A 17,986-nucleotide genomic window follows, 5' to 3' on the forward strand; every position below is an offset into this window, starting at 1 on the left:
CTAGGTAATGTTGTCATGGCTGCTACTGCAAGTATGTTCTTGTAACTATCATCCATTCTTCCAAATATTTCCCTGTGGCTTCACAGAAAACCAATGAAAGCTCCATCCCTTCAGCCTCCTAAATCAGAGGCTATCCCTCTCTGTGCACATGAATAAATGAATGTTACAACAGTATTCTGACTGAGACAAGAGGATCTACTAAAGATCAAGTCCCATGGAGTACAACAAGTATATGAATCTCTACCAGGGAGGAACAGGATCTTAAGATTATAGATTTAGAGCTGAAAGGAAGGGAGATTAGGGACAATCTGCTGAGGGGACTAGACCAAAGAGCTAACACATGGAAGAGCTGAGACTTCAATTTAAGTCCAAACTCCATATCCAAGCATTCTTCCCATCGTACTGTGCTTAATGCTCTGCTTATAAGGCTGTTCTGATAATAGCTCACATGTATATATTATGACCTTCAAAACACAATATACTAAGTTCATAACGGCATATGGTAGATAAAATAACTCATTTTCTTCATTTAACAAAAGGAAAGTGAGGGGTGAAATTACTTTAAGGTTAGACACAAGTAGTGGGATTCAAACCCCAGTCCTCCAACTCCAAACCTGGTGCTCCAGCAATCCAAACTGAAGCAGCATATGCACAGTACTGCCCAAGCTTCTACTATGGAAACCAAGGCTGGATTCACTGGAACCTAAAAAGTCCCTACATTTTACTGGGCTTCATACTCTAAAGGTTTCTAAGACTTCTGACATTTCAACTGGCTTCCACAAGAAAGTCAGCTGATAGCCATGCACTGGATTAGGCCTAATTCTAGGAGGTAATGGGAGAATGATATGAACCTGAGACAAATTCTACTTTGTAGCAGCAATGGCATAAGAAAGAGAAAAAAGGGTCACAAAAGGAGAGGAAAAAGACAGGAAGGACATGGTGGTAGCAGCAACAAGCATAGGGAAGAACTGGAATCGAAAAAGGGGCAAGAAAGAATTTCTAAGAAGTCTTAAAATTCTATTAATTCAAAATATTGCATAATGGATTTCTACATATCAATTTATAGGACTTTCTTGGATGTTCTGTTTATATTTCTTAAAAAACTTTCTATAAGGAAAAAGTGTAAATGTTCCAAGTTTAGATATAATAATTACGAGTTTTCTGATCATCCTGGTTCTGCTTACTGCTTGTGAGACCCGGGATAAGTCATCTAACCTCTTTGAGCCTTAGTTTTCTTATCTGTAAAATGAGTGAGGGTGGATTAGATTAGGTGATATCTATGATTTTTTTATCTCTAAATCCTATAATCTACAGATGTTAATTCTCCCTGAAGCCTAGAATTAGCTTCTATTTTTCAGGTATAGTAGTGCTTGTATTCCTATTTAAAACTTGTTAGAACATACTGTTACTCAGCTTGCCTTTTCAAGCAAACTAATATTTTATTAACTAATATTTTAATTTAATATTATTATTTTATATAACAATTAATATGAATACATTAACATTAGCTAATATTTTATTTTACTGGATCACTGATATGCCCTGTTCACTGGGAGACATGTTAGGATACATCAATGAAGGAGGTCTAAAAATGGAACTCTGGAAAAGCTATAGGTAATAACCTAGATTTGGGGGCCCAAGATTCATAAACTATTCCAGACCAACTGCTCTAAGACACACCTCATTCTTAGTCCTGCCACTCTAAAATATGTCCCTTTTCTGCAACCTTTCATATCTGAATCTTACATGCTGAAAATTCTGGCCTTATATTGAGAAGGAACATATCATATTAGAAATGAATAACCAATCAGAGTGTACCTAAGCAAGAACCCACCCCTCCCTGTAAAAACCATGGCTCTGGCCCATGGTGGAGCTGTCCTGGGTGTGTGAAGTGACTGAAGAATGATGAAAGCTTGAGGTGACCTGAATGTACCAAATCTGCCAACCAACTCTTGCAGGAGGAGGTCTGAAAATCTGATCACCAAGATCACCAAGCCAGAGAATTCCCTGGCTGTTTTTCTGATTGCCCCAGCTGGTGATGAAGCCCACAGCTTTTAGCTTAACTGGTAGTTCTGAGTCTTTGGTGAAAATCTCCCAAAATGACAAAACAGTCACACTTCTGCTTTAAAACTATTCACACTTCAAGTGAAATTCAGTGTGAGTCAGGCCTGTCTCAGTGCAATCCTGCCAACAGGGCTTATTTACCTTTGGTATCAATTTTTTGTTATGACGATTTTGCAAACTAATTTGGTGATATGCAATATGAAACCATAAAACTCTTTCTGCCTCTTGATCCAGTAATTCCAAAGCTAAGACTTTACCCTTAAAATCACAAAAGAAAAAAACAAAATATAGATATATCATGCATACTCTCAGCTTCAAAAATAAAACAAAACAAAAACTAGAAACACCTTAACTGGAAATGGACTACATAAATTATGTTTTAAATGTAATGCAATATTAGAGTGCCATAAAAAATGTCAAGGATAAGGAAATAAGGAAGATAGACACCAAGGGAAACCTGCAAAACTAAAACTAGACAGACAACAGCTTCAGGTATAAAAATAAAACAAAAACAAGAGAGTAGAATTCAAGATGTATCTGGAAAGGGACCCAGGGCAAAGCTCTTTTTTAATATTTTTATCATCCATTAATTAATTTGAATTCTATTTCATTAAATGCTAAGGAAGTAGTTTTAAAATCTTTTCCCCTTATATACGCTTGCTTATTAATTTTTATTAACAGTTAAGTTTAACAAAAAGTTTCCTTTAAAATATGGCATAAAACTGCTCCTACAGGATAGCCCTCCCAGTTGTCACCATCAAAAAGCTAAAAGCTGTCCATTTTACACATATTAAATCCTGTCCATTTACTGATGGGGACACGCTAATTAAGGCCATTCAAAACTAGTGTCAACATACCTTAAAAGAAGATTTGTAATACAAAGATCAAGTTGCCTTTTTTGACAGCTCGATGGTATAGTGAGAAGAAAATACTGATCTTGATTACTAGCTGTGTAGTCCTGGGCAAAGTCACTTAACCTCTCTCAGGCTCAGTTTCCTCTTCTGTAAAATGAGGATAATAATAGCAACTACCTCATGAGGAAACTCTTGAGGATCAAGTGAGGGAATATGTAAAACACTTTAAAAATCTTACAAGTGAGGTATAAATGTTAAGAGTATTAAAGATAATATAACAGTACCCTATGAGGGCACTAGGCTAGCTAAACTAGTCACTGAGCTCAGATTCTGCAAGGAAGGACAGACACCTATAAAGGACTAGTAACAATCAAAGCGGAAGGGACAGGGAGGTGCTTCTCATAGGAAGACAGAGGGTACTTATTCCCACTGATTCAGAAGGAGCCTCTTCCCCATGCCCCATCAGCTTTGGCTCATTTTATTCTCTCACAGGGGCTTACCAGGAGAGGGGAAACAGGTTTTTTGAATGACTGGCCAGAATTCGGGCCAGGTCTTTTATGGCTAGGGGTGAGGGCCTGGACCATTACTCTAAGGTTTGCTCCCTGCTCAGGTACTTAGGACAACTTCAGGATTTTAAAGCTCTTCTCAATCTGACAGTCAGCCAGTCAATAAACTTTTATCCAGTGCATACTATGGGGTCACTACATAAAGGGCAACTGGGTGGAACAGTAGATAAAAGTACAGGGCCTGGAATCAGGAAGATTCCGCTTTCCAAGTTCAAATCTGGCATCAGACATTTACCAGCTGTATGACCCTGGGTCATACACTTAACCTGGGCAAGTCTTTATCCATGCATGCCTCAGTTTCCTCATTTGTAAAATGAGCTGGAACAGAAAATGGTAAACTACTCCACTGTCTTTGCCAAGAAAACCCCTAATGGTGTGATGAAGAGTCAGAGGCGATTGAAATGACCAAACAGCAACAACAATGTGGTCAACATAGTGCTAAGTACTGAGGATGTGAAGAAAAGTAAGACAGTCTAACCAGGAGACATTTATGTAAACAAATATGTACACAAAAGACATATCCAGTATGAATTGGAAATAGTCAACAGAAGGAAGTTTCTAGAATTAACGAAGAATGGAAAAGGCTTTCTGTAGAAGGTGGGATTTTAGCTGGGACCTGAAGGAAGTCATGGAAGCCAGTAGGTTAAAAGGAGGAGAGAGTCAATCAGAGAATATACTTGGAGTGTCAGTAAGAAGGCCAGTCTAACTAGATTTCAGAGCACATGGCAGAAGGTAAAGTAGACTACCAAAGGGAGAAAGGGGTTAGGCTTTGAACGTCACAAAATTTTGTATCTGAATCTTGAGTTGCTAAGGAGTTCTTTGAGTAGGAGGGTGATATGCTCAGACCTGTACATTAGGAAATCACTTTGATTTTTCAGTAAAGGAAGGACTACAGAGGCTTATGCAGGGAAACCAATCAGTAGGCTATTCCAAGACTATAGGCATGAGGTGATGAGGGTCTGTACAAGGGTGGTGGCAGTATCAAAAGAGAGAAAAGGGGCTATACCTAGAGATGTTACTAAGGTAAAATCTGACAGGCCTTGGAAACAGACTGGATATAGAAGATGACAGTGAAGAGTCAAGAATGACACCTAAATTAGGAGCACAGGTGATTGGGAGGTGGGGGGACCCTTAAACAGTAATTAGGAAATTAGGGAAAAGGAAGGGCTTGGGTGAGGGATGGAAAAATGAATTCAGTTTTTGGACATACTGAGTTTCAGATACCTATGGACACCCAGTTCAAGATAATAGGTAGCTTGAGATGTGACACTAGAAATCAGCAGGAGAGCTTAAAGCAGCCAAACTAACCCTCATTGGGATAAGAGAAAAATACTGATTTGCAGAATTAATGGTCCTGATGGTTCTGAATGGCCCTAAATAGTTTTCTCAGACATAAGACAAGCTCCACTTGGCTATCTGAATGGAGACTATAAATGGCCCATAACATACACTATAAATTTACGTGCATAATATCTACTACTACCACCACCATTTCAGTCTGAAACAGAGGGGAAGGAGAAAAACTATCAAACTTACTGTGTGCAATGCACTGTATAAGAGCCTTGTATTTAAAGTATCTGAATACAGTCCTACCACAACCTCAGGGTCTTTAAACAGGTAATTAGGACAAAGTCCACTTTTATAAAATTATCAGTTCTATGTGCACCAATATATGTGAGAAGGAATGTAGTGGTCAAAACCTACTGTTTACATTTAAAGATGTCCTTTCCTTTCCAGTTTTAGGATTGGTCTGGTTTAGACTTTGGTCTAGATACCAAGAGATTCCTGCGTCCCCAGGAAACTATTTTGGTCTCTTCCAACAGTATAAGGCACCTTTTTTTCCCTCTGTTAATTTTGCTTAGTAGCAATTACTATAGTTCAGTACCAATCAATCTCAATGCCAACAGTCCAAAAGATAGATCAAAAAAGGAAGGAAGGAGACTGCCGAATACTAATTCACTCTGCACTACTTCCACAGTGGTAGTCAGGTGTTTATAACTCCTTTTATTTAAACTGTCTGCTCTGATGAGAAAAGCATTGTTTCCAATTGAGTGCTGGACCAATGTTTTCTAATGGTAGCTATGACTAATGTTTAAAAGGAGAAAAAAAAAAGTTAGGGTCACCAAAATGGGAGAATGTGTAAGAAAAATTTCTTTGTACGTTCTTTCCAAATGAGAACATGCAATGTAGACAAACTTGTGAAACAATTCAAAGATAAAACTGACTCAAATTTAGGGAATGTTCCTTCTCAAAGCTATTCTATGTTAATGAGATGTTTAAATATGGCATTGGATCTGATCTCATGGCCCAAAAAAGCCAGGGTTCCCACAGGTAATACTAATTGACAGAGAAAAGTAAATTTTCCCATCCAAATGTTTTTTTAAAAAAAAGAAAAGTACCTATTTTAAAAGCTAGGCGCTAACATTACCTGCTAATACATGACTAAACTCAAATAGATAATATATAATTCAGACCAGAATGTAAATCAATACAATACAGAGGTGCCTAGAAATAGGCACCTTTTTTCACTAATCCTTACTGTCAATGGTATTGTTAGCAATTATGACACAGCTAACCTAGTTTTCTCCATCAATACCAGGTCTTCTTAAAGTACTGCTTTGAACCCATGTCCTCCCTGATCAAAAACAACAGCTCCCCACTATTAAAGTATAAATTCCTTAGTGTGCTGTTCAAAGTCCATCACAACCTACCATATTTCACTGCATCACCACCACCACTGCACAATTGCTGCACCCTGTTTTTAGTTCAAAAAAATTTGGTTTATAACGTTTTGTCATGCAATCGTTGCATTTCATCATGCAACTGTCTCATGGCATAATTCTTTCCAGCATGCCACTTAAAAGGTAAACAGCGAAACAGTGTATTCAGGGGCATATGGATATGCATCTATCTCTCCTGCATTTCAAGCCTCAACCCTAGAAGTCTCAGCACACCCGCATTGTCAGTATTCAGTTCACGAGTATTCTGTGCATCCTAATCTTGCATCAAAGACAGGTTAGTAATAAATGATTATTAATACTGGCACACATTTTAAAAGCTTCAAATAATGGTTGCATCCCATCTTTTTGCAGTGAAATATGGTCCTTTCCTAGTCTTATTTCCCCACTACTCCCCATAACCACTCCCTGCTCCCTAAACATGATCCTTGAGTTTCTGCTTCAATGCCTTTGTTCCAAGCTATTCTCCTCCACCTGTCAAAATTCTAACCATGTTTCAAAAGCCTCCAATACCATCATCTTCCAACTGGAGGTGATCTCTTCTCTATTCTGAGTCCCTAAAGTATGTTGCATCTCTTAGAGCACTTAACCAACTTGAGTACTTATCCTCTCATACTGGATTGTAACTTTCTGAGGTGAGATACTGTGTCTGATTCATTGTATTGTATCCTCTACCGTATCTAGTAACATTTCCTTACACTTTTATAGAAGGTGTTCAATAACTCTGTTGAATGAACTACTAGATAGGATTAAATGCAAACTGTTAAAGAAAAATCTTCTTTTAAGGGATCACATTCTCCTTCCCAGTTGGAAATAGCTTACTAGAAAATAACTTTTTAAAATGGTTTCACTACAGGGCCCTATGTTGAGGCAACAATGAAAAACTATACGACAAACCAGAAGTATTCATTAAATGCCTATTTGTGTTATATGATGATAGTTACAGAAACACTGTCCTTATTCTCTATTTTTTTTTTACTAAAGTAGATGCAGCCTAATTCAAATGTGGGATTTTTCAATATTAAGAACATATGAAGAGAAGAATGAGAATTGTGAACCCAGTAAGACAGTAAGCTATGTCTAAGATATGTAAAAAATGAAGTATATTTGGAGGATGGGTATATCCCTGGTATATAATTATACTCTTAATCCTAGAAACATTAGCAGAAGGGAGAAATTATAAAGCATACTTCCCTCTAACAGCTTAATTCAGGAACCATAAGAAAGAAATCCAGAGCAAGATGTAGGACCGTTTGCACAGGACTAGACACAATGGCCCCCAGAAACACAGAAGGCTACTTTGTAAAACAAAGCTCTTTCAAAGTCCAAAAGGAATCACAAGTAGGTCAGCTTTTACAGCAATGTGAATTTATTATATATTTTAAAATAAAAGCAAGTTTCATATAACAGAAATCTACATTTTCATGTTATAATCCTCTTTTTTATGTTCTATTAGATATGGAAATGCTCATTTAATGTGGTGTTTAAGTTTTGAATTCTGTTTAAATTAAAAAACAAATAAAAGGAAAATGAGCAGCATTCCAAATAAACTTTTAACACCTGAAAAATGTAAACAAGACCCAACAGCAAAGTGGAAGACCTATGGCTACCCTCAAGTTGTTTCATTAGTAGTATAATGGCTTAGAAAATAGGTTGCCCTCAAAACACAACACCCATTCCTACTGAAAACACTGGAGAGTATAGAAATAAATAGAGCCTTCCATAAAATAATAAGCAGTATCTACCTAAAAACATCAGCAAGCATTATATGTAATGGGGATAAGCTGGATGCATTTCCAATAAGATCAGGGGTGAAACAAGGATGTCTGTCCATTATCACCACTGTTATTCAATGTGGTATTAGAAATGTTAGCTTTAGCAATAAAAGAAAAAGAAATTGAAGGAATTAGAATAGGCAAAGGAGAAACTAAGTTATCACCTTTTGCAGATGATATGATGACATAGAGAATCCCAGAGAATCAAGTAAAAAACTACCTGAAATAATAAACAATTTTGGCAAAGTTGCAGGTTACAAAATAAACTCACATAAATCATCTGCATTTCTATATATCACTACCAAAGCCCAACAGCAAGAGACAGAAAGAAAAATCCCATTTAAAGTTATGGTAGACACTAAAACATCTGGGAGTCTATCTGCCAAAACATACCCAGGGACTACATGAACACAAATAAAATCAGATCTAAGTAAGTGGAAAAACATCAGTTGCTCGTGGGTAGGCCAAGCTAATATAATAAAAATGACAATCCTACCTAAATTAATTTACCTATTCAGTGCCATATCAAACTACCAGATAATTATTTTCTAGAGCTAGAAAAAATAATATCAAAATTTATCTGGAAGAACAAAAAGTCTAGAATATCAAGGGAACTAATGAAAAGAAATACTAGAGAAGGTGGCCTAGCCATAGTATATCTCAAATTGTATTATAAAGCAGCAATCATCAAAACCACTTGGTACTGGCTAAGAAATAGAGGGGTAGACCAGTGGAATAAGTTAGATACTCAAGGCACAGTAGTCAATGAATATAGCAATCTACTATTTGATAAACCCAAGGACCCCAGCTTCTGGGATAAGAACTCACTGTTTGACAAAAATTGCTGGGAAAACTGGATAAGTGTGGTGGAGAAACTGGGCATAGACAAATGCCTGACACCATCCACAAGAATAAAATCCAAATGGACACATGATCTAGGTATAAAGACTGATACTACAAACAAATTAGAGGAGCAAGGAATAGTATATGTCAGATTTATGGAGAATGGAGAAATTTTTGACTAAATAAGAGATAGAGAACATTATGAAGTGCAAAACTGGTCATTTTGATTACATTAAATTGAGAAATTTTTGCCCCAAGTCACTACAACCAAAATTAGGAGGGAAGCAGAAAACTGGGAAAGAATTTTTGCAACTAGTGTCCATGACAAAAGCCTCATTTCTAAAATATATAGAGAACTCAGTCAAATTTATAAGAATACAAGCCATTCCCCAATTGATAAATGGTCAAAGAACATGAATAGGGAGTTTTCAGAGGAAGACATTAAAGCTATCTATAGTCATATGAAAAAATGCTCTAAATCACTATTGATTAGAGAGATGCAAATCAAAACATCTGAGGTACCACATCACACCTATCAGATTGGCTAACATGACAAAACAGGAAGATGATAAATGTTGGAGAAGATGTGGAAGAGTTGGAACACTAATTCATTGCTGGTGGAGCTGTGAGCTGACCCAACCATTCTGGAGAGCAATTTGGAACTATGCCTAAAGGGCTACAAAAATATGCATACCCTTTGACCCAATAATATCTAGGACTGCATCTCAAAGAGATCATAAAAATGGGAAAATGTACCACATATACAAAAATATTTATAGCAGCTCTCTTTGTGGTGGCCAAGAACTGGAAATCAAGGGGATGGCCCATCAGTTGGGGAATGGCTGAGCAAGTTGTGGTATATGAATGTAATGGAATACTATTATGCTATAAGAAATGATGAACAGGAAGACTTCAGAGAGGCCTGGAAGAATTTATATGAGCTGATGCTGAGTGAAAGGAGCAGAACCAGGAGAACTTTGCACACAACAACAACCACAGTATGAGAGGAATTTTTCTGGTAGACTCAGTCCTTCACAGCAATGCAATGACCTCAAAAATTTCCAGTGGACTCTTGAGGCAAAACACCTTCCATATCCAGAGAAAGAACTACAGAATTGGATTGCAGAATGAAGCAAACCATTTTCTCTTATGTTTTGTTTTATGATTTCTCCCATTCATTTTAATTCTTCTATGCAATATGACTAAGGTGAAAGTGTATTTAATAAGAATGTATGTGCAGAACCTACATAAGATTGCACACCGTCTCAGGGAGGGAGGGGGGAAAAATCTAAAATATATTGAAGTGATTGTAGAAAACTGAAAACAAATAAATTAATTTTTAAAAAAGAGGTTAAGCTTATACTGGCTCCATTACTGTAATAAAATTATGGTATATCTAAAATTGATCTGTGCCACACTGGATCCTTGCAGATTAAAAAATGAGTATTAAAAATATGAAATACAATCATCACGTACTATTTTTATTTAAAAATTAAAAGCTGAAGCTAAAACTTTCCCCAATGCTGTGTGACCTGGGAGACTTTCTAGAAAATACAGCATTTCTTCAATTCAGAAACTGTCTTCACCACTCTTCCTAGTCCAATCACAGAATGACATAAAGGGATTAAGAGATGAAGTTTTATATCAACTTTACACTGACCCTAAAGCTTTTTAACTGCAAAGTGAATTACTGGTCAAGCTGCTTTCAGGATCTACTTAAAATTTAATTACTATGGGAAACTCCACTTTGAAATTAGATTATAGGGAAATAATTTGAAAGGATGAAATCCTGTTATATCTTAAGATGCTTTGGTAAATGTAAACTGAAAAAGAACTACTATTTTATTATATGCACAAATAAGCAAATATTCAAAGACAAAAGCAAGAAAGGAAATAAGAGCATTTGAGTTTTGAGATATACAGTTTTGACTTAAATAAAAATTATCATAGTATGAAGATAAAGCTTGTCACACCTAGGTTGGCTCTTTTTTAGGTCTCCATCCTGCTTCTAATCTGTCCTAAGAAAAGGACTGGAAGTTACATAAACAGAACAGGGACCCATGTGACTGAAAATTAGAACACATAAACCTGAATTTGATCACTGCTCAAAGATGGATTTATAGAGGCTTCACCCCTACACCAATACTTATTCACAACCTTTCTACATTCTCCATAGATGGCTTTCATTAGATTCAGTAGCCAAAAACAGTCAGCCAAGGACAAACTTCTCCACATTTTGCTAATTTGGTTCTCAGGTATAGTATTACCAATTGCTATACTTGCACTCAGTGCACAATACTGACATAACTTCAAGGACACAGGGTCACCCACCCATCACTACATGAGGTCCTGAATAGCAGAACTTTCATTGACTCTAATTTCTCACTTCCAGTTCTCAAACACTTGAAATTTGGCTTCTAACCTCATCAATCAAATGGAAATACCCTCTCCAAAAGTTATCAATGATTTCCTATCACTTCCAATGACCATTTCTCAGTCCCTGTATTTCTTAACCTTGTTTGATCACAGTTTGCTTTCTGCATATTCATTTCCTCCCCTGATTTTCAGGATACTGCTCTCACATGGTTCTCTTCCAGCATATCATACTTCCTAGCCTTTATGGATTTATCATCCATGACCTATTTTGATATGTTTGGTTATACTGTAGGGCTCAATCTCTCCTCTCTTGGTGATCTCATCACCTTCCTTGGATTCAACTATCATCTCTAAGCAGATGACTCCCAAAACAAAAATACAGCTCTCATTTCTGGACTCCAGAACAACATCTTTAACAGACTGCTTGACATCTGCACTTGGATGTCTCAAAGGCATCTCAAACAGAAAACTATCTTTACTCCTAAGTTCGTCCTTCCTAATATCTCTATTTCTGTCAAAAGCACTGTCAATCTATTACTCAGGTTTGCAAGCTCAACATGACCCTTGACTTCATTCTCCTTTACTCTCCCTGACCCCAAACCCAATGAGTTGCTAAGTCTTGTCAATTACAGCTCTTCAACATGGTTCAAACCTGTTCTCTCTATGCATACCCAAACCAACCTAGTTGGGGAATCAATCTGGACTATTCCAATAGCCTCCTAATTAGTTTCACTGAATCCAGTCTCCCTCCTCTCCAATTCATTCTCCACATTATTGCCAAGCTAACAGTCTTAAAGCATAAGTCAATCAATCAACAAAAATTTAATAATTGTCTATTATTGTCAGACACTGTGTAAGGTGCAAGACATACAAGAATGAAACCACCCCATTCACTAGGCATTTATATTTTAATGAGACAATCACATATACAAATATATACAGCATAAAGTTAATAAATAAATACACAACACAGTAAAATACAAGGTAGTTGGGCGAAAAGGATAGTAGCAGTTCAGGAGAAAAAGGATTCAGTAAAAGCTTCAAGCAGAAGATGGTGCTTGAGCCAAATCTTAAAAAAAGAAAGAGACTCTGTGCAGCAGAGTGAAGGAGGGAGTACATCCCAGGAATATGAACAGAAAGTGCAAGGACACAGAACCAGGAGATGGGGCATCATATGTGAAAAACAAAGAGAATGTCAGTTTTGTTGAATCACAGAGTGCTAGAGGAGTCAATGGAGAGTGCCTCCATTGAGGCTGGTAAGAGGTAATAAAGAGCTTTAACAGCTAAACAGGAACTTATATTTGTTTCTGGAGGCAGAGGAAGCTACCAGAGTAGGAGAGTTACATGATCAGAGCTATACTTAAGGAAATTCATTTTTGTAGCAGTCTGGAGGATGAACTGAGAAGAGAGAATTTTAAGAGGCTGTTGCAATAATCTAGGTCACAAGGGATGAAAATCTCAAATGAGATCATAACTGTGAGTAAAGAGGCTAGGAACAAGAGATGTAGTGAAGGTAAAAACAGCAAGATATGGCAACTCATTGGCTACTGAGGGTGAGGGAGAGTAGAGGAGTCTTGGATAATGCTATGGTTATGATACTGAAACAATGTTAGCATGGTGACAACTTTAACAGAAATAAGGAAATGTGGAAGAAGAGAAGATTTAGAGAGAAAGAGGAGTTCAGTTATAGACATGCCAAGTATAAGATGGCTTTGGAACAGCCAGCTGGAAATAGCTAAAAGAATTGGTGATGCAGGAGTGAAACTAAGGAGAGAGACTGGAGTTGGATATATAGATCTAGGAGTCTGATCATGCCACACTCCTCAGTTACTGAAGTTTAAGTGCCTCTCCAAAGCCTTTAAGATAAATTTCCAAGGCTTCTGTCTTATCTATCAAGTCCATCACAATGTGGCTCTAGTCTTTTTAACTTATTACATATTACTCCACCCCCTCCAAAGCACACTACCCTCTAGCCAAAATAGCCTACTAGCATCTTCTCTGTATATAACATTCTATCTCTGACCTCTTTATCTCTGAACAGGCCATCCTGCATGCCTGGAATGCTCTCCCTCTTCATCTCTCCCTCATGGAACCCCTAACTCCATTTGAGGTTCAGTCTCTTTCAAGATGATTCAGTTATTACTGCCTCCCTGCACTACCATCTATTTTTAAAAAATATGTCCTATATTTTATTTATCTGCAAACGTGTTTTCTCCCCTTAGTAGAACATAAGCTCCTGAAAGGTAGAGACTGTTGGGATAGGACCATCATCTACCAAGGATGCACCCCACCAAGGCATCACTAACACAGAGGGAAAAGGGACAGGATGCTCACCAGCACCTTTTACGTAAGGTAATGACAGTAGTAGTGGTGATAATAGCTAATGTTCACATAGTGCTTTAAGGTTACAAAGCTCTGTACAATTACACACACAATCTCATGGTCCTCTCAACTACCCTTGGCCTGGAAGATATTCTCCCCATTTAAGAAATGAGGAAACAGATATAAAGCAGTTAAAAGCATCTGAAGATTTCAAACTCAGGTCATCTTCCAGACTCCCAAGTCTAGACCTCTATCCACTATATTATCCAGCTAATAATGTAGTTCCATTACCCACAAAGTCCAACCATAGACCGCAGCTTCTTTCCAAATATAGTTTCCACAAAACCTGATTACTAGTCTATTATCAATGTTACTTTGAAGTATATGCTTTTAAAGATCTCAATTTAGGAGTAGTTTTACTTTTCAGACCAACTGGAATTTAGTCCAAAGATTTCCTGTTTAATTGTACTCATTTTCAAACAAGTAAAAGATGTATTTTAAAGCCAAATACATGTGCTGCTGTTATTCAAACTTAAAAATGTTTATAAGTTATGGTGAGTCATATTTACCCTCATTTTACAGAGAAGGAAATTAAGATCTCAAGAAATGAAGTAACTTGCATAAGGTCACACAAGTAGTGTGGCACAGATGGAATTAGGACCAGGGTCTCCTGATTCCAAATCCAGTTTTCTTTCCATTGCACAATACTAACACACAATTATTGTCTATACTATCAAGAGTTTTTAGTTTTACAAAACTGATCTCCAAAGGATTCCTTTAAATGTTTTTTTAAAAAATGATATGGGGAGATGGTGAACAAGAGGCAGAAGAGTGAAGCTTTGAGTTGTCAGATATTCACATATCCATTTATTTTCTTTTCCCCTGATCCTACCAAACCTTTGCATACATGTAGCCTGTAGAATAGAGCTGGAGGGAGCCAAGAATGCAGACCAAATACCAATATCACTACTTAGAAAAACTGAGGAAACAAAAACGTAAAGCTTAACTGATAGGAATATCTAGCAAGTAAAGAGAAATTACAAATGAAAATTTTCAAAATTTTCTGACACTAAATTAAATCAGTAAGTGATGGCACTTATACACACCTTTTTATAAAACAAAGTACCAAAATAATTACTGGATTAACTATACTACTTTTTCCCCCATAGATTCAACTTAACTGACTACTGTATACTCTTTTATTAGGGCACTATGTAGGCTTCGAGAAGCTACAAAGGTAAGACAGGGCCTCTGACTTGAAGGAATTTACGGTCCTGTATCAAAAGCAAATAATTGCTATCTATGTAGAATTAACCCTAGAGTTTGCCTATACCAATATACAACAATGAGATAACTATATAAGAAGACAATACCAAGATAATACATATTAGCATGTGGAATATATATTAAATTACATTTCTTTCAGGCTGATATTAAAATTAGTCTGTAACTCAGGACCATATATCAACTGAGAGAGAAGTTCAAGCCCAGAACTGACCTGTATGAAGTTATTTGGACTTGAATGTATTTAAAGAGTAAGCAAAAAATAAATGAATTCAAATAAATATTGAAGCTCGGGTGTACACATATGGTCTGGGTAGAAAGGGGAATAACAATACCAGAATGTTATAACTACTACATGTCTTCTAACTTGCAAAAATAACATAAGCTCCTCGACGGCTGAGGCTGGTTTTATTTTTCCTTGGTATCTCCAGCACAGAGTCCTGGCAAATAGTAAGCACTTAATAAATGCTTGGTGAATTGATTAATTCATAGGTATCATATTCTCTTTACCTCATAACTCGTTAGTATCTATGATGGCTATTATCATCCCCATTTAGATTTTGGAAAACTAACACATGGAATGGTTAAATGCTTTGCCTACTCATACTGCAGCAGCTAGTGCCAGCAACCTTATTCTATTCAATTTGATTAAAAAAATAGTTTCTGATAATTCATTTGTGGATCAAATTTAAATGCATGTATACAATGTGTTAATAAGTTAAAGCACTTCACAAAGGAAAATGAAAATACTCCTTAAGTTGAGTACTTAAAGCCAAGCAAAACAAAGAGATTAAGATTACTATCATTATGACCCAGCTACACCAAATTAAAAAGTGGAAGTTGCTGCTTGCTTCCAAAAAGAAAAAAATGGGGGGGAGGGAGGGGGCTTCTGAAGGCATCTTTGTGCTCCTGTTATTAAAGAAGGCAATGAGACAAGTTTTCGAATACGTTCTCAGCACATCATCTAAAAACCAGAGTCTACAAAAAACAAAACAAAACAAAAAACCTCAAACCCCAAAACTACTAATGAAAAGAAACAACAAAAACCCAAATGAAAACAAGATGATAAACGTAGAAAATAATAAGGCCTACAATTAATATTGAAGAATTTATCTACACCATGATAAAGAGCTAATTTTCTGAATACACATTGTTTAAAACCTGATTTTTATGGATCTTCACGTTGAAGTATTAGTACAAAGCAATTCATTAATAAGCCTCTTCTGTAGGCACTATACCAGAAGCAGCCCTTCTATTCTAGGTTTCCCATGTCAAATTTAAACTAGGATTATCTATTCCAGTGTGTGTGTGGGGGGAATTATCATCTAAAGCGGTATCACAAATTTGTCATTAATAACTTTCCTATTTGATCCTCTTCCATAACTGACCTATTTAGAGTGATTTGTTCTTGTTTGTATTTGAGGAATAAGTTAAAAAAAAATCTAAACAAATACTTAATTTCTACTACAAACTGCAAGATAAGCCACAAAAAGGGTGAGGGGAGGGGCCCCATTAAAGCCAAAGATGGTCCCTGCCCTCAAGATGCTTACAAAATATGTACCCAGCACCGAAGGGTGCTCCAAAAGGTTAATTTCCCATCCTCTACAACTTTGTAGACCCTGCAAAAAGGGATGAATCCCATCTTCCCGCTTGCAATTCACCCTAAAAATATCGCAGGGGCCGCCTACTCCACCAAGGCACTGCGCAAAATGATGGGGAAGACTAGCTGGCCAGGGCAGGCCCGCTGGGAAGCAGCCCGACCCACGCAGGTTCGCAGAGATTTCGGTGCCCGAGAAATGAATGACTAAGGACCAGTTCCCGGCGGGAGGTCAAAGTTAGGGAAGAGATCCCGTCTGCCCCAGCCTGGCTCCCACAGCCGCCGGCGCTCCCTAAGAAGGCAGCCCGCAGCCCGGCCCCGGAGCTAGGCCATGTGCGGCAGCCTGCCGCCCGGCCGCAGGCGCACGGCATTTCAGGTCGCTGGCGAGAGAGAAAGAAGCGGGGAGGGGCAGAGTGTTTACAGGACTCACTTCCTTTGGGCTTTGTCCTTCTTGGCCTTGGTCCGCTTCTTTCGGGCCTGGAGCGCAAGCACTGCGGGAGAGAGGAGTTCGTGAAAGGGGAGCGCGGTGCAAGGGTGGGGACCCAGGTGACGTGGAGCGCGGTCTCGGGTGGGGAAGGGCGGCCAGGTGAGGGCACCGCACCGGCAGTAGAGTGGCCGCGGCCCCCCACAGCCAGAAGCGGAGCCCACGGGGAACACGAGGGGGCCCCCGGCTGGAGGAAGGGTCTTAGGCCGGGTTGGTGCATGTGGGAGATGCAGGGCACGGGACTGGGGAGGGCAGGGACCCGGGGCCGGGCTGAGGGTAGAGAGCGGGGGAGGGGGACCGGACCCCGCCGAGCGGATTGGGAGGCCGGCGTGGGGGGATGAGGGGGTGCCGCCAGCTCAAGGAACCCGGGAGAGGTGGGGGGTGGGTGTGCACGCCCCGAGACAGGGCCTTCGGGGGTCCGATGAGAGCTCGGGGTCTCCGACCTGCCCTCGCCCCACCCTGGGCCAGCGAGGCGGCCGTTGCCCTCCCCCCACCCCGCTCCCCGCGTGGCCCCGGCAGTCGGAGGCCGCTCCGCAGCTCACCTTTCCGCTCCATAGCGAGACCGGTAACCGCCAAGCGCCTGCGCACTCCACGGGCGACTGGCGGCTACTCCTGCTCCCGCCGTAGCCCGAAATCGATGCCGCGCACGCCCCGCCTCCGCGTCTTGCGCCTGCGCGCTCGGCGCGGGCCCTACCACCTGCTCCTTATCTGGGGGGGAGGGGAAAAAAAGGCTGGGAAAGCATGAGAATGAGGGTTAGGAGAGGGGTGGTCTTGGTCGTGTACTGCCACCTCCCAGGCCACCAACCCGCGAGCGAGCAAGCATCTTGGGTTCGATGCGAATGTGGGGATGCGGGATGAAAGACCGGGGTGCAACATAATGCTGAGTCAGGCCGTGGGGCTCTTTTCCTGCCAAAGGCGGCCGTGCCTCAGTTTCCACGTCTGTAACCAGGAAACAATATCGGCCCTACCTACCTCAAAGGGTGAGGATAAAATGAGAAAAGACGTCACTGCGTTTAGAAAAAGTAAGGCATGCTACGGAAAGGCCAGTTCTTATTTTATCAGGAGAGGAGAATAGAAAAGAAA

At 39.1% G+C, this 17,986-nt stretch overlaps 1 protein-coding gene across 5 annotated transcripts in view; it reads right to left on the bottom strand.

Annotated features, from left to right (window-relative positions):
- SRPK1 (SRSF protein kinase 1) overlaps nt 1–17,553 on the bottom strand; it is an 88,244-nt gene extending 70,691 nt beyond the window's left edge. For 3 of the 5 annotated variants that reach the window (XR_011974202.1, XM_072641891.1, XM_072641890.1), the window contains exons 1-2: nt 17,446–17,553; nt 16,850–16,910 (exon numbers count right to left, since the gene is read on the bottom strand). Coding sequence is in view for 2 of the 5 variants with exons in the window: in XM_072641891.1 (XP_072497992.1) it covers nt 16,850–16,910; nt 17,446–17,458 (74 nt within the window). In the remaining 3 variants the exon portion in view is untranslated. Of the gene's footprint in view, nt 1–1,154; nt 1,223–16,849; nt 16,911–17,445 lie in introns of those variants that run through there. The other 2 variants (XM_072641892.1, XM_072641893.1) reach the window with 2 other exon arrangements.
- Nucleotides 17,554–17,986: the final 433 nt, after the last annotated feature.

The sequence above is a fragment of the Notamacropus eugenii genome, chromosome 2, assembly GCF_028372415.1.
Source record: "Notamacropus eugenii isolate mMacEug1 chromosome 2, mMacEug1.pri_v2, whole genome shotgun sequence".
Taxonomy (NCBI): domain Eukaryota; kingdom Metazoa; phylum Chordata; class Mammalia; order Diprotodontia; family Macropodidae; genus Notamacropus; species Notamacropus eugenii.